We start from the raw sequence: 22,390 nt of genomic DNA on the forward strand, positions 1-22,390 counted from the left end.
ACAGGGACATCTTACGAGTGACTTACTTTTTCTGCACTTCAAAAGCTGCTTATTCATCTCTTCTTCCTCTTATCAATTTTTTTTTTCTTAGCTACTACTGCTTTCTATGGAAGAAGCTGCTTGGTTCTGGCTCAGTGGAAGGTCCTCTATTTCGGTAAAGGTTGCACTGGTGTAATTCTGGAAATGTGTGGAACCTTCTGTTCCTGTTTTGGCTTGTGAGGTTCAGCTTCAAATTTGTTTCACTGTTTCCTCCTACCAGATGGAGCTGGCTTCACTGTTGATGTTTTCATTTTTGTAAATGGGGTCTGGTTAGCTTTCTTAGAAAAAAACGTTGGGATGGCTGCAGTGGGGGTAGAAGAGGCTATTTTTTGAGGCTTGGTTGTTGAAGGTGCATTAAGCAGATCAAGGACAGTCTCTGAGGAAAGTAATTAACATGATTCAGCGTCCTTGCTTTTAAGGCAGAAGACTACTCAGAGATGACTGATATAAACTGTTATTAAGAGCTGCAGTTAAGAAGAATTGCTGACATTCTGAAAGCTAAAGAAGCAATAAAAGAAGCAATACACTATATAAACCTCTTCCATCAATAGAGCCTTGGATTTCTTGGAAATATTTTAACTTGTCCCAGCTTAGCAGTTTGGGCAGACCACAAACCTAAGGACAGAATTCCTCTCTATTCTCCCTCTCTCCCCCCAAAAGGAAGATAAATGGGGAATAAATACTGGAGACATTATTTGGAAACTGAAAATAACTGGATACAGATTTACTAACACAAGGGACGGGTAATAACATAAGGGATAAAGTAACAAAGATCACAAATATGTACAAATATGGGGTTTTTTTTAGCAATAGATTGCACATAACAGAGGGCAGCACAGTCAGCAGCAACTGGGAAGAGGGGGGACCTGCTGACTTTCTCTATCTTTATAAAGTATGGGAGGAAGAGGGAGGGAATACATCCCTCCCTTTGTGTTCCGCCCCTCTCAGAGTCCAAAAGCCCTCCTGCTGTAGTTTCTCCTATTCAAACAATGACATAACTTTGAAAATGGTGAATATATATTTAAGGAATACAAATTCAGACTGAAAGGAAGTTTACACACTTCATTGATAGACTTCAGGATATGATTTTTTTGTGTTACACTAATATCTGCAAATCCCAGACAAAATAATCAGAACTTGTTCAACACTGTTTCTGCTCAATACTAAGATGTAATCTCTGCCCTAGTCACATGAGACGCAGGGCAGAAAAAGTCCAAGAGAAAGGAAGAACAACTCCCATAGATTTACAGAAAGGGTGTTATTTGATTTGAGGAGCTTGTCATGGAGCCTGGGATGGACACTCAGAACTTGCCAGACCAAATCCAAAGCCTGAATCAATGACATCAGTTCCCTTGTGATGCCTTTTTGCGCTATTACTTGGCAAAGCTTAGGAAAACAATCAGAGACTGGGTTTAAGAAAAGGTATGGCATCTATCAGAAGACAGATTATCACATTTAATGTGTGCTTCTAACTTCAAGATTGCTCCTGCTCAGTGCTTTAGTTTTTAAGATTGCTAAAGATTTCAATCACATGCCCATGAGGTGATTATATGTTTTGCTTCTCAGTACAATTAAAGCCTAACAACTTCCTTGCCCATGGAACAAACAGTATCTATTTACTCTTTGTTTTCACTGGAACAGGCTTGTATTTGCATTTCCTTGGTGGAGCTCTCCTTGAAAAAGCAGAAAGCCATATGTAGCTATCTGAGAGACTGGTAAGGGTATTCAGCCCAGAGGCACACATCAATTCCCTGTTGTCATTTGCCTCTGCTGGAAGAGGCATGAAAGGACTTTAGGTACCTGAAGTGCAACATAGGTGGAAATCAAGAGTTTAACTCGGGCTGCAAGCCATAAAATCCTTGTCTGAATAGCACTAATATCTTGAAGGCTGCAGCTGCTCTACCACCCTTCTGGTCAACTTTCTGCCATCAGGTGGCATCGAATGTCTTTATCTAACATGGATATTTCAGTTGTTTGGGAGGGGATGCTGGCTAGGCCTTCATGGGCTTTTAGCCTACCACTGAATTCAAGCAAAGAAAGCAAACGAGGTGCAGCAGCAGAGGGGTGAGAAAGGAAAGGGCTAGGCAAGAAAGGAGGAAGCAACAAGTGCAAAGAAAATGTATCTGTTTTCCTCTCCTGCTGTTCTCTGACAGCTTCCCACAGTATAAAAGCACTCCCAAGAAAGCACATTTCCCCTGAGGTAAAGCTGTCACATGTTGAGTGACAGGAAGGGAGTACAAAGAAGAGCAACAGACCTGTGTTTTCTGTTCCACACCAAATGAACTGCTGTAGGGCAAAACAGAACAGTCTCTTTCAGTCTGGCATGCACAGAGCAAAGTATGACCTAAGGCATTGCATTTTTTTGTGATTAGCATTCTCTCAGACAGAAGCCAAGTGCTTCCTCCACACAGCCTGAAGCAGGGCTGTTGGCATTGCTTGTGGGGAGGGCTGGTCAATTCTGCCCCTTCCCCTCCTCTAAATTTTAAAGCACTTTCTAACACTTCCTCCCTCTGCTCCTCCTGAGGGGATTTGTTGCCAATCCAGGCAGAGGGCACCCCAGCCACCCCAAGAGTGCTGCCAGAGAGGAAAACTTAAGTGGGGACATGGAGCACTGCTGCCATCCATTTTCAGTAAGGAGGGACACAGAGACTGCAGGGTGATTGTGAAACAGAGCATGATCAAGCTCTCAATGTTTATGTTGGCTCACAAGTATTTAATTTATATTTTTTTTTAAGTTGTAAATATCACCTTTGTTGAAGCAAATGTTAATGCAGTTGAAAAGCTTCCTGGCAGACAATAAGCTCCTAAAGGCAGGAGTCTCTGCAAGTAGTCAGAGCAAGTAAAAGACTCAGGTTCCCATTTGCATTGTCTCGACACAGAGCTTGAGTTAACTATCTAGCTTTGTATTTATATTCCTATGAAAACATAACTTGTGGGTTTTTTTTCAGTTTGCTAGTGTCTGAAATCTCAGCAAAAGCACAGACACATTAGCACAGTATCTGCTTTACAGGGTGATTTGAAACTCATGTAATACTTTTTACCAAGATCCAGAAGCTTGAAAGGGAAAAAATTATATAGGCATACTTATTGTAAAAACAGACTTAAGCAGGGCTAACTGCTTAATGGGAAAAAAACACTTTGATTGGAAAAACTCAGGTTCAGGCTCCAACTGTTACTTAAACACTGCATGAACCACTGTGTTTCACTCTACTTTGTGAAGAAAACTAAATTGTCGTTTATTTATTGTTAACATGTTTATTTATATGAAGGTGCATTGTGAATATTTGATGCCATGACCCTGGAGGATATGGACTGTCATTTTTAAAACACCACTATGCTGTACTTTGGATGTGCAACTAAGGAGACATTATTTTGAACCTCACTGTTCCAGACCTTTAACCTCTATCTGTTTCTGGGTGCACAGATATGACATGTGAAGAATAAATTCACTAAAACTGACTCAAGTTGTACCAGGTGTATGGTGAGTGAACAAAAAACAAGGACTGGATGCAGAGGTCAGTGAGATTATATATCAGTATATAGTTCTTTTTACTGTGATAGCTGGAGATTGTAGTATGTATGGTGATTGTAGAAGAATTTGGCATGAAAAAACATCTTTAATTATGAACCTTGCAGGGTCAACAAACTTGTAGAGCAATCCATGTGGTGCATAGGTACTGGGATAAGAAGTAGACATAAAATAAAGCTCACCTAAATGCAAATGAAAAAAGAAAGCCATTTTCAGAATCAAGTGCTCAAGCGGAGTCCCAGTCCTCCATTTCCCTCTTTCCTGGCTCTTCACTAATTCATATAGTCAGAAAAGTCACTTCCTCACTCATGTCCTACTTCTGAGAAGTGAGCTTTGGTCTTACCCTGTCCTGTAAGGTGGGCTCCCAGGGACAGTCAGGAGACTGTACAAAAGGGAACAAAGTATGCATTGGTGCTTTCACCTTGGTGAGATACCTGGTCTTCATGACCACAATAACAGTCCTATGCACTGAGACACTTCCACTCAACTTCCTAATTAGTGGCTTTCCTTATCCCCAAATCAAAGCCTTGGTGTATCATCCACTGTGTGTAGTGCTGCTGTTGTGTAAAAAAACCTGAGGAATTTATGCTAATTAAGAGGGGGAAATTCAAATAATCTGTAAGAACTCAAGTGAGGATGAGCTAATAAATTGAAAGAACAATCTGTGTTGATATGGTCTTTTCCTTAATGAAACAGCAGAAACAAAGAACAAAGGAACAGGGAAAGGCTGAAACAAACAGCCAGTCAAACTCCTTAGAGAACCTGGATCATTCAGACGGCAAGTTCACAAAAGGATCTATCTCCCAAGCCAATCTGCACTAGCCTCACAGGGCAGATAATTCTGAACCACATATCTGTCCTGCTGAGAGAGCCACAAGCCTGTTTTGCAGTGACTGTTCTCTAGTAGCATGTGAGGGAGTAAAATAATTTTAGACATTTGCCCTACAAGACAGAACTGACAGTTCTCATTCCAGTAAACATATGGCTATTATGATACCTACCTGCTTCATCCTCAGTAAATAATAAATTTTCTATAAAAACTTATCATTCCAGGGAAAGCACAAGCTTTCATGCTACCAATGCGGATATCTTGCTTCTATTTACTAGTCTTCTCCTCTTCCTTTAATGCCATAAGCCGACTGTATGAAAATTAAAATCCTGTTTTTTATGTTTCCATTTTAAAGATTAGTTCTTATTAAAATCATGTATTACTGGAAAAATATATCAGTGAGGGCCCAGACTACTGACTGTCCAGTGAGAGGACAAGGGGCAGTTGTCCCAAACTGGAACACAGGAGGTTCAACTGAAACACAAGAAGAACTTCTTTACTGTAAGGGTAGCAGATGATGCCAGAGGTTTAAACTTTCTAACACGTCAGAACAAGAGTAAATGGCCTCAAGTTGTGGCAGGGGAGGCTTAGACTGGATACTAGTGATGGCTGTAAAACATTCTTTATTAAATTTAATGCACTATGTTATTTTATTATAGAAAGATATTGAAGTAAAACTCTGCTTTGTCCTCTTGGATGAATGACTAACCACGAAATTATCAGCCAGCATCGTGTAGACTGAGATAACAGTGGCCCAGCTCTGCTTGCCCTGGAGACTCTTTTCTGACACAAAACAATGGGATGTTGCTCGGAAGAACATGGCCAGGCAGGATACCTCTGGTTTATTGCAAGGACTAACAGGAGGTGTTGCTGGTGAGCTTAGAGAAAACCCTTAGGAGCCTAAAGAAAACCCAGACTCACAGTTCTGATTCAAATATTCAAGGCCTGAGGTTAAAAGTACTCTGTGAAGAAGACTGCTAGCCTTCCTCCACGAGACCCCTGGAGACCCCTGCCAGGGGACAAGGCGAATGTGGAGATGGGTGGAGACTTATGTTAATAGTTATTTTAGTAGCCTTGATTCTTTTATCTATATGCATGTTTCTGTACTGCTTATGTATAACTTTGGGTAATAAATAGTTGCTTGCATTTAGCTTCTGTGTGTGAGCTTGGAAAGGAGCAATCCCCCAGCAAAATGGGTCAAATTAAGTACTAAGAGAATATCCTATAAATACAAAGGGCTTAAAAAACACAACAGCCTGTTTGTTGGGCAAAACAAAAGTCTAGACATTAGAGGCCTTCTGGGCACAGGTTGCCTGAAAAGCTGCTTCTGAAATCAGAGGCCAGGTCTGTCAGTGTTGGTGAGGACACATCAATCCCCAGGCATGCTGGCTCAGCTTTTAAGACCCTGGCTGCATTCTGGGTAGTTTGTAGTCACTACCCCTGATCATCACAGAGGTATCATCTTCTTCCATCCCTTCCACATGACACCGTAAGTAAAAATTGATCCAGCAAAGCCACATCACTAAAGCAAAACCATTTAGTAGATCTTGACTGCGTGATCTTAAGAGGTCTTTTCCAACCATGATGGTTCTGTGATTGTGAGATTCTGTGATCTCTCCACCAGTAATTCAGCAGCCAAGTAATATTTGCCAGAGAACCCAATCATATTTCCATGGCTGTTGCCAACTTGAACAGGAAGAGCAATAACACAATCACAGTTTCCACCCCAAAGATTTAAACACCAGTCTTAGTCTAAAAGATTGGAAAAGAGTAAAAGTTTACTACTTTGAAAATCTGTAAGAAAATACATGGGGTGGATTAGTTTTATTTAGCTACAACATATAACAAATGCAAAATTAAATTATGCCCTGCAGAATGAAGCAATAGATGTTTTATACTGTTTTTTCTACCAGCCATGTGCAGAAAAATGTTCGTAACATCAACACTGGTGGTTCTGTGAGGACCTGAAACACAGCCCTTTCTGGTTTTCTAGTTTACCAACTGTAATATGATAAACACTGATGCTACCTTTTTTTCAGCACCAGTGCTGAAAGGGCGTATCCCCCTCCCAAGGAGGTGCCAGAATTCTGCCAGCAACCAACTAAAGTTGAAACATTTTGGTACACAGATGATATTTTAGGGCTAAGAAAATACTAAGCAGAAGAACTTAGTAGAAGACTCTCAGTAAGACTGAGTGTGTCTTTTGGCTGCTTTGTGTTTTGGCAGGCAGTAAGTGCAGCTTTGCATGACTAACAGTTGTTACAAAGGCAGATCAGCTCAGCCCTGCCCTCTAACTCCAGGGCAGGGAGAAGCTCAAGAAAGTGTCTTTGGTCTTTTCTCATTGCACAATGCCTCTTTCCATGAGCCAGATGGACAGTGGGAAGACAGCACTGATGAAAACACAGTGACTGAAGCCTCAGGACCTTGCAGCAGCTGTGTGAAACCACTGCCTATTAAATTTTGTTCTACTTTTACTTTACCAAGTACTTTGGTGTACTTTTACAGCCACACCCTTTGGAGCATCCTCAGCAGGATGACAATCAAAACACATCCTTCATGGGGTCCAGGGGCCCCAATGCTAGATCCTAGAATTTTACTAGGTCCAGCATCTAGTAGCTGCAAACAGAAAATACTGATCTGGAATTGCTCCCTTTGTTATGAGAAATTCAGCAGAGCAGCAGGGCTCCTGTCATCATCTGAATTGAGCAATGTTCTCAGAAATCATTACTGCTAGCAGAGATATTTCCAAATACAAAGTGATGCACCTTATACAAAGCACTTTGCAAAATTCATGCTGAGGTTTAGGCACCATTACTCCATCAGCCCACTTTTCCCCTGCTTCCACACCTCTTTTTACAGGAGCACAGCTGGCCATAAGAGGCTATCAGAACCACACGTGACCCCCAAGTTGGGCAGAGTAAAGGATACAGATACCATTTTTCTGCCCTACCTGACATAGGATATCTTTACATTCCACATAGTTTATGGCCCAGAGGATCAATATAACCCATAACATCCCCGTATTTTGCTGCAATGCTGTTGTGTCTCTTCTGGTCACAGCAGCCAAAATTTTCATAGGCAGAGAAGAATTTCAAGTGAAAGAGGGGCTGGAAAGGCAGCCCATAACCCAGACACTGGTGGTGAGACACTGGCACAGGCTGCCCAAGGAAGTTGTGGCTTCCCCCTCCCTGGAAGTGTTCAAGGCCAGGTTGGATGGGGCCTGGAGCAGCCTGGTCTAGTGGGAGGTGTCGCTGCCCATGAAAGGGGGTTGGAACTGGATGATCTTTAAGGTCCTTCCAACCCTAAGCATTCTATGATTCCATGATTTCAACTCAAGATTGCAAGAGCTTAGAAAAACTTCCACCAAGCGGAGAATTTTTCAGTAGTTTTGTGCCTTTGCTACAAGGCTGCAGCACAACCTTCCCTCTCTGCTCATGCAGCTACAGCAACCTTTCACTCCCTACTAGCAATGATATGAAAATAATTCCTGAGCTGAACACACAACCCAGAAGCAACACGTGCAAAAACTGCCTTTGGATGTGTTGAAGTGCATCATCTATTTGAACAAGCCACAGTAGATTTTCACAACCTAAGTCTTCTCAATATACAATGCAAAAAATGTGACGTATAGTTCTCCATTTTCCATATATTTCAGGAAATCATAGCAGCAAGCTATGTAACCCTTACACATTTTTGCACTAGGTTAAGGCACTACACCTATAGTGAACAGCACTGCTAGTCCAAAACAGATTTTGAACTACATTCCCAGTCATTTAAAATCATCTAGGAATCTGAGGATCAACCCTGTAATACTACTGATACAAAAGCTCCACACCATAGTAGTACATTTCACACAGAAATATGGTACTAGTATTGAAGAAAATTTTCAACCATATCAATTTGTATTGATTTTATTATAGAATAAATACAAACCAAGGTGTTCTTACATAAATACATTAAAAAATTCTGGTACTGAGTTGATAGGGTTCGCCTAGCAGTTTTAGAGTAGCACCAATACAGTAAGTCAAATTTCATAGAGTCTGGCATATCCAGGCACAGACCCAGTAGTTCTCCAAACTGAGACAAAGTTTATTGATCTGAGGGTCCATTTATACTCTAAGCCCTTTCCCAAGGCCTTTCCCCAAGATCCTCCCACAAAGATCTGGTGGTTTTCCACTGTTTTTTTTGTAATTTTCCACCATCCCTTTAGTAAACACGTGGGTTCATTAGCACATTTCTCTTTGTTATAGCTGATATTATCTTTGCCACTTCCCACAACAGAGAATTAAAAACACAGTAAGAACCTTAAGGACACGTTCTAATCAAGGTTGTACAGAAGAATCCGAAGGATCAGAGATTCTCAGGTACACAGGATTGTGCTTATTCACAAATTTCTTCAGTATCCGAAATCTTTTCACCTGAGCTTTGCAGCCTTGGTGTGATACATATTTAAAGTACTTGCAATCTAAGAAAATAAAAATTGAAAAGAAGTGTAACTTATACCATAATACAAGCAAATAGGAAGTGTTCTCAATGTTTAAATAACATGCAAACATCCAGGAAAATTTTCAGTAATGAAAGGTAATAAAATAATCCAATACATGCATATTAGACCCAAATGCAGCATTAAATCTATCCTCAGCTAACCCATAAAATATTCTACATATTCTACAACTGTATGCTGTGTCTTACATTTTTTTTCTCTTTTTATTTCTCAAGTCGATTAGAACGTAAAATGTCAAGACTATAACAAAGCATCAGTTTCATACAATAACTTAATGTGTTGGATAAGGAAAACAGAGGTTCACATTAACATCAATAAGCACTGAAACTTCATTGAAGAAAATCAGAGCTGGAACAATTTAATTACTCATCTGGAAATAAAAGCTAGGAGATATCTGATAAAAAAAATAGCAAGAGCAAAAAAAAGACTTTCAGTATGAGAAAATGTTTTATGAAGTCCAGAAAACAAAGCTAAAAAAAGCTGACAAGGAACAAGTTGCCTATCAGTCACAAGTCCAAGCTGGTATTTGAGCCACATCTCCACACCATGTTCTCATTCTCCATTTTGCAGGACTTTCTTGGCCTGATACCATAACTCAGTTTCAGCAGCATTTCAAAGACTGCTACCCATCTTCACCTTCTTACTCAACTGCTGATGGTTTTCACTCAAGACACCTTACCACCTCCTCCTTCCTGTACTACAACACTCCCATGGCCCTAAAGGACCATCTGCTTCCCAGTATTCCCAGATCAGCTACATCCTATCTCATTCAGGCTAGAACTAGACATTATTTCTGTTCTGTGTGGTAAAAATGAAAGAATACTTAGTATTACCCTTTCCCAGTAAGATTCCAGCCACCAGAGCTTTTTCATAGGAAAGGCTTTCACTTTCCTTCCAGTTCTGTTTTGCCAAGTAATGGGTAAAATGGAAGGCTGGCCACCAGTCCTTCCTGGAGTTCCACTCTTGCTTGATCCAGTCAACATGCTTCTCAGCACTGGAAAAAGGTAAAAGAAGTTACAGAAAACCTTAAATTAGGATGAAAAGATGCTTAAAAGGCACTAAATTTTATCAGCTACTACAAGACTCATAAATAGCTAGAACAGACACACTGACCTTAAGATAGATTAGCACTTCAATCTGCAAACAGAAATAACTTTTTTTTAAAAAACAAACCAACCCCTTTATACTACTGATTTGTTGACAAACTTGAGGAAACTTTCTTATTACTATTGACAAACTGGGACTGACAAACTTAATTTCACACCATAGTCTGTATTATTGCCAAATCTGAATAACACTTAGATTTTACCTCCTGCCTTACTAGTGTTGCCAAGGATTAAAAAAAAGAAAAAAAAGAAAAAAAGGTATGCATTACTCAATAGATACTCAAAGTCTAACTTATTCCAAATACTTATCCTAATATCTGTTATGCAATGACTACCTTAAATCAAGCATTTCAGAAATAGAAACTGCCTGCATCAGGGAAATTATATTCCCATAAAATGGCCAATATATTTCAAGATACTCTGAAGTTGAGTCTTTCCATACAAAAATGCAGGCAAAGTTAGGAGCATCATACCATTTTTACTAACTCCAGTAAAAAACACTGCTAAATTTCATCTACTAGCTTCTGGACCTTAACAGCAGATGCTGTCAGAGTGGAGGTGGCAATTAAAGAGCAAATTGGGTCAAATTAAGTACTAAGTGAATATCCTATAAATACAAAGGGCTTAAAAAACACAACAGCCTGTTTGTTGGGCAAAACAAAAGTCTAGACATTAGAGGCCTTCTGGGCACAGATTGCCTGAAAAGCTGCTTCTGAAATCAGAGGCCAGGTCTGTCAGTGTTGGCGAGGACACATCAATCCCCAGGCATGCTGGCTCAGCTTTTAAGACCCTGCCTGCATTCTCTAAGTTACAACCATGACACAACACACCAGTCTGTACAGGACCAGGCATGCCCTATTGAAGGCCAGTGATTCTTAAAGCAACTTTCAAACAATACACATAGTAACACAACAGAAGACCCAATTGTTCCCAGCTCCATCCCCAAATTAGTGATGGGGAGCAAATGCTACCTAAACATTTGAGTAACTCTTTCTGCATAAGCATGTCACTGTTGGGAAACAAAAAATCAACTTTTTTTAGGTGATTATATTAACTGGAAATTTGGAATTCCCCTCAATAATGATTTCCTCTTTCCTCCCAATGGAGGCACACAGGGTAGGCCAGATGATTCTTCTGATGATGTCTTCACCAGCAGGGAAGACAAAGGCTGCAAAGGTTCACTTTGTCAATTGCCCAAATGTGTAGAATTCACACATTTGTCATTAGCACATTGTAGAGATACATACATTGCAATTTGTTTCACCTGTCTTGCCAGACAGCTCCATGCTTTTACATTTTCCTTCCAGCCAGCATAATCCAACACTGCAAAAATAACTTCGAGCCCCAGTCGACATCTTTTTCTTTTTTCTGGAAAAAGAGTAGGCTGATTAATGAATTACTTACATTGGGCTGTACTCATTAATAAGAAACAAGTGAAATGTAGTTCTCCATCTTGCTTGCCCAAAATGGTGCTACTTTCCCTATTACTCAGGGTTTCCCCCATTTCCGTATGGCTCTTCCAAGAGATAAAGTTAAGGAATACTTCCTGGCTCTAAAGCACAATCTGTACCAGAGATAGTGTTCCTGCTCCTATCCTGCTCAAAAACTGCTGTCTCATGCTTTTTCCATGCTGCCTTGCTTTACAATAGTTGATGTTTCCAGGGTTCCCTAATGGGCTTCCCATGGGCACCACTGTTCAACACACTCTTTTCATGATAAGGGAACAGAGTGTGTCTCTGGAACACTTAATTCCTGAGATGTTATTAAAAATCAAATCTGGGATGAATAAAGCAGCAGAGTTCTCAAAACCACATTTGACCTACCACAGAAGATAAATACAGGAAAAGTTTGAGTATAAATTATAATTAAAAATCACTTTGTCCTCATTAGCTATGAAAAGTTACACAAACGTGATATGTATGAACAGAAAAAGGGATGTTTCAGCCAGGAGGTTGTTATTTCCACTCCCTAAGAGGAAATGCAGAAGAAAGAACAATCTTGATTCAAGGACTTTTCACCAGTCTGCCGACTTGCTGGAACATACCAGGTCACCAGACAACAACTTGCAATGCAATTGATCACCATGGAAAAACACAGTCCCCAAACTGGAAGACTTTCTTACCAGCTTGGAGAAAAAATTTCCCTGGAAAGGAGGAAGACTTTGTTCTTCGATCAGTAGCAATGAACTAAAGCATAAATCCATCTCAGTTCTTCCAAAAGAAAATGAAAAAATAAATAACTCAAGAGACCCCATGAAGAATTCAGTCCATGGCATTTAGAGCAGGGGACCCCCCCCTCAAAAAAAAAAAATTAAAAATAAGTTATGTTTGAAATGCTGTCTGTCTGTGCCTTACAAGAGCTTGCTTAGATCAGCCTTGACCAGCCTTTAAAACGAGAAAGGCATTTGTTTACAGAACTTTGTAAATGCCTGCTCACACGTCCAACCTGAAGACTCCTGTGATTGGAAAGCTGGGATTTGGGTTAGGTTTTTGGGTTTTTTCCTTAACTTTGAAAAGCAGAAAGAGGCTGCAGAAAAACTTCAGAATATTATTCTAGATTAACATAAAGGAAAAGAGCAAAGATATTTGAAGGACTTACTTGATTTCTGAAGCATGGTATTAAAATCTATCATTAGTTCATGAGAAGGAACAAGATCATGCAAGATCTGAAAAATAAAATAAAACCACAAAACTCAAAGATATATTATTTTTATGTGAAAACTTTTGAAGACTTCAGAAGTCTTCAAGAGAAGAAGCACAGGCTTCAGAGAGAGAATTAATATCTAGGTCCATTCTGCACATCCCTGACACTATCCTGTGACACAATAGATGAAATACTTCGATGGCTGCTGAAAAACATTGCATGTGACAAAAGTAACAGTCTCAGCAAACAGCCCAAATCCATATCCAGTGTCCCCTTTTAAGAGGGCAACATCCTGTCCTTCCTAGGCAAGTTCTAGCTCCCCTGTCTACTGCTCTGTGCACAAGGTCATGGTTTCTGGACCTACCAGACCAGTGCTTTCATTTGTCACCACATGGTAAGAGAATAGTGTATAAAACCACTGCTGAAAAGCACTGCTGGAAGTTTATACATATATGCTACCACTTAAAAGTCTAAACTTCATGAAGCTGTTCCACAACACCTGCCCTGATGCAAGCACATTAGTGCCATCAAGTGGCACAGCAGACTGCAAAACGTTGACTGCAAGAAGCTACCAAGATCAAGAAGCAAGGGCCAGGAAAAAAATAATTTAAAAGCAACTATACAAAAACTTAATACCACAAGGCCTTGACTGCCAACAGCCAACAAAAATTAACTTCTGTTTTAGCTTAAATGCAGAGCTCATTGAAAACAAGCAGAAAAACAAATTATTACACAGAAGCAATATGTGAAAGACCAGTCATCTCACTATATGTTTGAGACTGTAAAGACTGCTGGTACAGATTTCTGCAAGCATGTAAACATGAATTCTGAGCTTGTTTACCAAGTTGAAGTTATATAATGTATCAAAAGAGGCAAAGCAGAGGCTTAAATTCAAAGACAGTAAAGGATTCCATTTGCTTCAACCATTGGCACCGCTCCCACTAACTTTCTCTAGCCCTCCTCTACTTTTAACAAATAATACCTTAACTAATGTAACATGAGTTCAAATCAAGCAAGCTGTCAGAGAGCCATGCAACATTAATGATGACAGACTGCACCTACTGTAGAATATATACCTTGAGCACAGATATGAGTGATTTCTTTGATTCTCCATGTCTCTTCAGGAACTGATAGAGGTAAACATGAGCATTGGGATTAGCAGGAAACTTTGAGTTGTAGGCATATTCAGTTAATACTTGGTGGGCTTCGTTATGGTCTCCATAGAACTCCAACAACTAAAAGAATTAAGTCTGTAATTAGCTTGCCACATTTTAGTACTCATACTCTTACAACTAATTTTGGCCTGCCACAGAACTACCCAATTAGCACAATCTGTGGCTAAAAGAGCAGCATATTAGATAAACAGCACATTTTCATTTTACTGGCAACTATCTTATTGCAGATAGACAAATATCATGCACAGAAGCTGCTGCAAGAGTAAATTCCTTTACCACTTATTTAATTGTCAAAGAATTACCAGCATTTGCACACTGGTAAGAACTGAAGCAGCTTGCCATGTCAAGAGAGAATTCAATGAAAGAACTTGGCAGATACCAGCAACAAGCAAAATTCCACAAATAGGTGCTTAGAAAAGCAAGAGTTTAGCTGCATTCATAAAAAGTGAATAATTTCAAGGATACTTTAAGATTAACTTTATTTTTTAATTACAAAAGTGGGCATTTTTAAGTGAACATTTGGAAAAAAAAAAACAAAACCAAGAAACCACAACACAGAGGGACTACATAGTTGCTGTCTCTAATATTTAGCAGATGCAGAAAAATGCTGCCCTGCCAAGAAGAGAGAACTTTCTTTCAGAAATTTAAACAAAACATCTGTGCTCCAGTTTCTGCACTAGAACCAAGAAAACAAAATATGCAAGCTGTTTCTCTATATCTTTTTTCTTGGCAACGCACAGGTAAAGTCCTTACTGCACTCTGTGCAGGCTCTGCAACTCTATCAGGAGTAAACTACTCTAAATCAAAGCCAGTGAGATGCAAATACAGATGTGCTGCTTTTAAAATACTTTGTTTTCAGCTACACACATAAAAAAGCTGCAGACAGACATCTTAAAAAAAATTAGACAGTGTCCTGGTTTGGGCCAGGATAAAGGTGGTTTTCTGTTTCTGTACTTTTGCTTTTAGCTAAGTCCCTTGTAAGTAGTTGCATTTGCTGAAATTAACAGCAAGTTTCTCATGCAGTGTGTGTGCTTCTAGGATTGATAACACTTGATGTTTATAGTTACTGCTAGAGACTGGTATGCAGAGCCAAGGACACTCAGCTCTGAGGAAAACATTTTACCGTCCAGGAGGACACAGAGGCCCCACCTGAGCCCTCCTTTGGGGAGGAACAGACAAGATAGATGCCAGAATTGACCAAACAGAGTATTCCATCCCATATACGTCACACTCAGTATAATTTGAGGCATCACGTGGGCCAAGCCAGATCTTTTCCTGCTTCCCTTCCTCCCCGGCATCCTGGAAGGATCCTGTCCATTCGTTTGCCTGTGGTCCTGATCCGTGCCAGCCCATATCTGTGTGTTCCTGCCTCCGGTTCCCGACTGCTGCCGACTCCAGGAGTCCAGCCTGGACTTTCCTAGGGCTGCCCTACAGCCTCGGTGGTGACGTGAGAGTTATTGGGGGAGAGGGGGGAGGAATGTGGTTTCCATTTTCCTGTACATTTGTATATATTTAGTAATTTTACCTATTTATCATTACTGTTTCATTAAAGTTGTGTAGTTTAGTTTCCAACCCATAAGTCTCTCTCCCTTATTCTCTCTCCTTCTCTATCAAGGAGAGAGAGAGATTAATAGAGAGCGTCTGTTATTCGGTTTAATTGCCGGGCCAGTGTTAAACCGTGACAGACAGGAAAACACAAAAGGAATGTATCTGTAAAACATGCCCTTACATCCACATAGCATTTCACAAAGAGATCCCAGACACCAGGTATTTTAATAATCTCCTTTAAGTTCACTGCTGCCTTCCGAAAGTAACTGTGCATTTCCTGTTCAACAGACAAGTTTTCAAATTCATCCAGCCCTACAAAAACATAAAAGAATGCCACAAAGTTAGTTTTGCTAATTAAAAGACATCTTAAACCAGTGCTGCACCTGAGAGATGGTCACATTTTACTACACAAGGATTCCAGAGAGCTTTCAGAAAAGAAACAGAATGGTTAGGGTTGGAAGGACCTTAGAGATCATCTAGTTCCAACCTCCCTGCATGCGCAGGGACACCTTCCACCATCAGGTTATTCCAGGCCCCATCCACCTGGCCTTGATCCCAAGGAGGCAGGATCCACAACTTTCTTAGGCAACCTGTTCCAGCATCTCACCATCCTCACAGGAAAGAATTTTTTCCCAATGTCTAGCCTAAATCTCCCACCTTCAAGTTTTAAACCATTGCCTCCTGTCTTCTCACTACACACACCCTACCCAAGCTTTCTTGTAAGCCCCCTGCAGCCCAGTCTCCCACCGAGTTCTTCCTCAGTATTAGCAGAAATCTGCACTGCTCTGGGGCATGACAGGCAGTATACAAGTCAACATAGTACCAGCACAAGGTCCATAAAGCAAACTCAATACCTAGTTTTCATAAACAAGTAGAGATGCAATGTAACTTAGACACACAGCCAGCAGGTATATGCAGAATTAGAAGGAAGACTTTTTAAAACAAACTGAAATTCAAACCTAAGTTTTGGGGTCTTTTGCTAGCACTTAAAATTCTAGCAGCAGTCAAGCACTTCAATACATGTAAAGAAAGCCCTGCTAGAAGTGAGTACCTTCCTTTGATCACTGTTTTAAGTAATGCTGTTTTAAGTGATTGAGGTGGGGGAAAGGGAGAAATTTCAGAAGCACATCAGAGCAGTGCAGGTCAGTATGCCATTTTGGAACCACCATCATTCCTGGCATGAAATTATGTACTATAACATCGTATTTTGAAGTCTTTATTTCTCCCTGATGCCTTTATATGCAGATAAAGGAAAAAGAGCAGCTTGCATGGAAAAGATGTCACTGCAAACCAAGGAACTGAATTGAAGTTTACCACTTGATACAGTAACACCACCAGGACTTACCATGGTCTAACAGGATATTCTTCTGCTTAGACCAGCTATAGTAGTCCAAGAGTCCCCTGTAAGCTTGAATCAGTTTCATTTCTTTATCCTGAATGGCTGTTTGTTCTCCATACCTCCAGCTTTCTGCCAGGGACAGGTTTTGGTAAGCATCATCTATTTGTCCATTGCAAAGGAGGTGAAAGGCATGCTCTAAACAAACCTGCAATTCAAACAGTCCATACCACAGCATTTCACATCATAAATGGAGAATCTCAGCAATACAGTGAAGTTCTATACAGATGTACAGGGAAAGAAGATCCTTATTACTGGCACGCATATAAAATATTACAAAATCAAATCAGTATGGTATTTTAATTAGAAGAGAATTTTACATGTATTCTTTTAACCAAACAGTATCTTTATGAAGAATTTTGGAAAAAGAGGCAGCAGTGAGAGAATACACTGGGGAAAGGGAGATGAGCCAAGAGCCTAATTTTTTTCTGTCTGAAGATGCTGGAGAAATATTAGAAATCAGAGACACATATAATATCTAAATATATAACCTTGGAAAGGGAAAGGACTGAAGACCTTTAAATCTCTAGGGCAGAAATTCACCCACGTGGTGGCAGACAGTCAGTGCCTTATCAAGGTAGCACAAAGTTGTCTCAGAAAACTGCTGGTCATTAACAACTGCTGTGCCTATTTAAGATCATCTAGAAATGACCTGAGAAAATCCAGTTGGATTACATTTGTTGGTTTTTGATTAGGCTACTGAACTGCATAACACCTGAAAGATGGATGTCCTACCATCCTATCATGTTAATTAGTGACTGCATAGAAACCCTCTCATTGGTCTTGAGCAAGTAACATGGAACGAAAGACAGAACGACGCATCACCACAAGTGAGAAACTGTCAAGGAAACCTAAACAATTCAGGCTTGAAAGAGCCACCACAGAAAAACAACTAGGGCTGGGTGACACAGGGGTTCACAGTATAAAGCACACTATTTTATATACAGATTAGATACCTGAAAAGTGATCATATAATGATGGCAAAATTTAAGTACAACTGCTTAGTCAAAAGCACAGAGGCCAAATGAAGGATTGGGAACAAAACTTGGCAGGTGCTAGCCTGTAATTAGATGTTACTGGGGCATGCTCAAAAAAGAATTTAACTGTTTCAAATCAAAAGATTAATTAAAGGATTTAGGCAATTGTAAAAACTGACAATACATACATGTGATAAAGTATATATGCCAAATGAGATACAGTTAGATATAGAATAACCCTTAAAATACAATCCAAGAAGTACCATCTTTTTGACACTACTGTCAGCAATACATTTCAAGAAGGAGCAATTCAGAAACTAATACTTAAGTATTCAGCTAAATATAAGAATACAGTACTCGAGTGTTCAGGTTAAAGATGTAAAGAATCAGTGTACCATTAAGTATGCTCACCTTCAAATACCTTTTTACTCCAAAAGTTTTCATCTGTTCTATGAAGGAGTTGAACTCTCTCATGCTGCCATTGGAACAGTGGCACAGAATTTCAGTTCCAACTCTCCAAATAATCTATTAATGGGAAAAAGATTAAAAAGTAACCTCAGCACCAAAATGGCAACAGTCACCATATATGCTGTCTTCTAAAGACTTGCAATTAGTGTAACATAGAAGTAAAATGTACGTTTTAACACCAAATAAAAAGGAATACTAAATTTTGTCTATTGCTATAGTTACCTACACGCTCATCTAGTAGTATTTTTGCAATCATTCAGTGGGTGCTTCACAACTGCTTATTACAAAAGTAGCACTTCAAAGTTTATGAAAAGCATTTGTCAGAAGGTTTGCCCTCCTGTTAATAAAAACTTCTGTTTTCCTTTGGTGATCGCAATGAGATTCAAGGTATATATTGTAAGGTATATACAAGTATTTGCACTAGACAATATGGGTTACTTCCAATTAGTATAGCTTCCCATCTACATGCACTTGTTTTCAAGATCTGCCTACTCCATGTAACCAAACGTTCCAGCTATTTAGCCATATTCAAGTACTCTACATTTATTTAACAACTCTGATCCCTTTACTCCTGCTTCTCAGTACATAACAGGAGTTTTGTAAGTACAGGCAGATCTGGTAAAGACCTAAATAAGCCACTAATTTTCAGATTTTGACTGATGGCATGCCAATGGCAAACATATTTAGTGCTTTTCCATTGTAGAGAACTAGATCAGGATAACTGTTCATACATGTGCTCCTGATGCAACTAGCTTATACCCAGCCAAGTTTTCCTCTGTTGTGTCGAGGGCCTAAATACTAAAAAAGGCAAATCAAAACAAACCTCAGCACTTCCCCAAGAAAAGTCTGCACACCCAGAGAACTTTCTAGGAGGACCACTGAGCACTCTGATCAGGAAAAATGCCAGACACCACTGTAGCTTCTCAGCACCCCTGAAAGTGAGATCTCAGCAGAATTCAAGCTCTGGCAAGACTGGCAAACTCACAGCAGGGGCATGGCTGTGCAGCAGAGACTTTTAGTGAGTAACTGGACAGCATGCCATGCTGTCTTGAGTGCTACCAATTATGAGGTCAGATGTACTTTTTGTTTTGTTTTGTTTTTCAAAAGAACCCTGACAAGGGACACAGACCAACTTACCTCAGATGGATTCACGTATTCTTTAGAAAAGTCTTTCTCTAGAGACTCAACATAGAAAGACAGAAACTCCGCAGCCCTTTTCCACTGCTTTTGAAGCATGGCATCCTGAATGTAACTTAAACAGACTTCCTTGCTCTTCTTAAAATTTAACTTGGGTTCTTGAGAAGATGCTAAACAAACCAAAGAAAAACAGTCAATCGAGTCCACACCTTCACAACCATCACTCATATAGCAATGTGCCTACCATTTCAGCATCTCTTATATGATCTCTCTCAACCACTACAGAAAGGGATCTCAAGTTATGCAGTTTTGACATTAAATGCACTTACAAGTCTGCTAGTATGAAAGACAATAAAAAGCTGGAAATGCATGAAACAGCATTTTCCACAAGCAGCATGCAGCTGCAGACACTTGGAACAGCAAAAAGCCAATTCTTGCACATTAGTGCTTTACAGGAAATAGAAAATTGTGATGCTTTGATAATTTCGAAGTATATTTTGCTATATTTTTGGAACTATTCTCTTCCCTTACCAACCATAATGGAATTTTGTAACACCAAGATTTGCATACATACATTAAAAAAGAGACCATTCCACCAAAGGTTAATTAAGCACTTCCTATTAAAAAAATAGTATAAATAAGAGCAGGCAACAGAGCCAACCAGACACTTGAAGCAGTTTTATTACAGTTCACTCTATAAAATTACCCCTTAACAGTAATCAGTCTTGTCATCACACCTATTTCTAACCTCACAGGTTCCAAATACAAAGGAAATAAACCCCACAGTGAACACCATAATATTAAATACACCAAGTAGCATGGCTACTGGAGGCAAAGCCCTAAAAAGAAGTCATAAAGCCCTAAAAAGTTGCTTGAGAAGTCATCTGACATGGAAAGAGCTGAAACAACGTGTTTCACTATAAACACAGACCGTAACAAAAACCTTCAAAAAATATGAAAGGTTTTGAAGTCACCGGCATCCACAACAGTTTTGTTACCAGTCATCTCATTAACCTTAATTTTCTGATTAGCGTGCAGACTGCCTCCAAGCGCCGCGCCGCCAGCCGGGCAGGCAGACCGCAACGCGGGGACCGGGAGCAGCCCTGAGGACACCGGGAAGCTCAGCTGCATCCCCGCCAGGAGACCGGGAACAACAGGAAGGGGCCGACCGGCCTCCCCGGCACCAGGCGCCCCGAAGACAGACGGCGGCGTTTCTGCCTGAGAGGGAGATGGCGGAGCGCGGGCAGCAGCGACATAAGGGCCGGGGACATAAGGGAACCGCATCTCCGCCCTTACCCGGTTGGCAGAGGTGTGGTGAGAGGAAGGGCAGGTGCAGGCCAGGCAGCAGGGTGCTGCTCCTCGTGTGAGCGGCACGGTTCTTCCCCGCCTCCTCCTCCAGGAAGGTGTCCATGGCGCGGCGAGCAGTCCCTCACACCCCCTCCCCGCCCAACTGCGGTGGGCGGCGGCCAGCTTTGACCATGGGAGGGGCGACCTCGCTGAGGGTATACCAAAGCAGCCTCGTGCTGCTCCGAACTAACCCAGCCGAACCGGACCCTGGCACCCGGACATTCCCGGAGAGCCGCGGGAAGGCAGGCTAGACAAGAGCTCCGCCCCTTGACGACGAGCGGCGCCTAGTGCGCATGCGCTGCTGCTGGAAGGCGCACGATTCTGCCTCCTTAATGGAAGAGGGGTGGGAGGAGCAGACAGAGGAGGAGGAAGAGGAGGAGGAAGAGGAGGAGGAAGAGGAGGAGGAAGAGGAGGAAGAAGAGGAGGAAGAAGAGGAGGAAGAAGAGGAGGAAGAGGAGGAGGAAGAGGAGGAGGAAGAGGAGGAGGAGGAAGAGGAGGAGGAAAAGGAGGAGGAAGAGGAGGAGGAAAAGGAGGAGGAAAAGGAGGAGGAAAAGGAGGAGGAGACGCTGTTGCTCATGCGCGTGGAGGAGCCACGCAGTGCTGCTGCCATGATGGGAGAGTCAGTTTTCTACCCCTGCGCCTGCGCAGGGCATGGGTGGGGTCAGGTCAGCGGGAGGGCCTGGCGGGCGTGGCAGTCTGGAGCAAGCTGCGGGATACGCGGTCGGACTGGGTCGGCTCGGCTCTTCACGCTTGTGTTCGTCTTTTAAAGGGTGTCGTTCGTCCTGGGTGCTCAGCACCCTTTGGCTGTTGGGGCTGGGCTGGGTTGCGAGGAAATGGCGTAGGCCTTAGGGGAGGCCCTGGGGCGAGGCGCGCACCCGTCGGACTGACAGGTCGGGTGCTGCCAGGTTAGGCGGTGAACTCATGGGCTGGCAGAGCTGGGCTCGCCTCCATCTGAAATAAATTCTGCAATTAGTGCAGAGTACGGGGGTGTTTGCAAGTGTGGGCTGGAGTAAGGCTGAGGGCAACAGGGCGTTAGGATGGTGTGAGCTCCGGAGGTTCGACTGTCGCACAGCGCTGACAGTGTAGGCAGGAGCAGAGGGACTGGGAGCTTTCCGAGCCCCCGCCAAGAAAGTGCAGCAGGGTGCCTGGGAGCCGGCTCTTCCCTGCTGTTGTGGACCGGGCATGCTGGCTTTCATCCGCATGTGGAAGCGGGGAAAGAAGAGGTACTAGGAAAGAGTGGAGTGAGACGGGACGATCAGGAGGAGCATGGCAGGTTGGCTGGATGTGTTCAGTACTGTAGCAGGGAGCTGTTTAATTCTACATGTAGCACAATCAGCATTACTAGAACCATGAGTAATGCCTTAAAGTGGTAATAAGGTAAATCCTGTTGTAATTTCTGCTATTGTAAGAATTGTAATTAGTTATTTTCTGTTAGTTTATCATTTATAACATCGTGCTCTACAGAAGAAAAGGATTCCAGATGAAAATCTTGTGCATTTTAGAGCACTGCTGCAGAGTACCTGGATTCCAGAAATGTGTCTGCATCGACCACAGAATTTGGTTTGTACAAATTTGTGCTGGAACTAGTTACTGTGCATCATTTCTTGCAGCTGACTTTGCCATGGAGTGTTTTGGTACGTGTAAAGTCCACTGTTTCAAGTAAGAATTTACAGGGTTTTCAGAGCAGCTCTG

At 41.4% G+C, this 22,390-nt stretch overlaps 2 protein-coding genes across 3 annotated transcripts; both read right to left on the reverse strand.

Annotated features, from left to right (window-relative positions):
- Window positions 1-53: 53 nt before the first annotated feature.
- Window positions 54-8,506, reverse strand: HHIPL2 (HHIP like 2). The gene is given in 9 exon segments (XM_030447515.1): window positions 54-415; window positions 1,630-1,712; window positions 3,669-3,750; window positions 4,570-4,589; window positions 4,591-4,707; window positions 6,426-6,484; window positions 7,348-7,369; window positions 7,371-7,531; window positions 8,459-8,506. Coding segments are annotated over 9 exon segments (954 nt in total).
- Window positions 8,296-20,972, reverse strand: TAF1A (TATA-box binding protein associated factor, RNA polymerase I subunit A). Of its 2 annotated transcripts, none has more exons than XM_030448475.1 (10): window positions 20,648-20,972; window positions 19,352-19,521; window positions 18,158-18,271; window positions 16,719-16,917; window positions 15,555-15,685; window positions 13,727-13,885; window positions 12,606-12,672; window positions 11,255-11,375; window positions 9,735-9,895; window positions 8,296-8,862 (listed from the first exon to the last, which is right to left on the reverse strand). In XM_030448475.1, the coding sequence occupies exons 1-10, from the start codon at window positions 20,760-20,762 to the stop codon at window positions 8,720-8,722; spliced, it is 1,380 nt and encodes a 459-aa protein (XP_030304335.1). In that variant the 5' UTR covers window positions 20,763-20,972; the 3' UTR covers window positions 8,296-8,719. The 2 variants fall into 2 exon arrangements, with proteins under 2 accessions (XP_030304335.1, XP_008495093.1); XM_008496871.2 differs by lacking the exon at window positions 20,648-20,972 and adding an exon at window positions 20,366-20,635 and having other exon boundaries at window positions 8,668-8,862.
- Window positions 20,973-22,390: the final 1,418 nt, after the last annotated feature.

The sequence above is a fragment of the Calypte anna genome, chromosome 3 (genome assembly GCF_003957555.1).
Source record: "Calypte anna isolate BGI_N300 chromosome 3, bCalAnn1_v1.p, whole genome shotgun sequence".
In the NCBI taxonomy this organism is placed as follows: Eukaryota; Metazoa; Chordata; class Aves; order Apodiformes; family Trochilidae; genus Calypte; species Calypte anna.

Excerpts from the sequence above, each read along its gene's own strand:
- TAF1A (XM_030448475.1), bottom strand. The coding sequence starts at position 20,762 with ATGGACACCTTCCTGGAGGAGGAGGCGGGGAAGAACCGTGCCGCTCAC. Across the intron at positions 15,686-16,718 it reads GAATATCCTGTTAGACCATG|GGCTGGATGAATTTGAAAAC; the intron begins GTAAGTCCTGGT and ends ATGTTTTTGTAG. Across the intron at positions 9,896-11,254 it reads CAGGTGAAACAAATTGCAAT|TGCTGAGAAGCATGTTGACT; the intron begins GTATGTATCTCT and ends ACCTTTTTCCAG.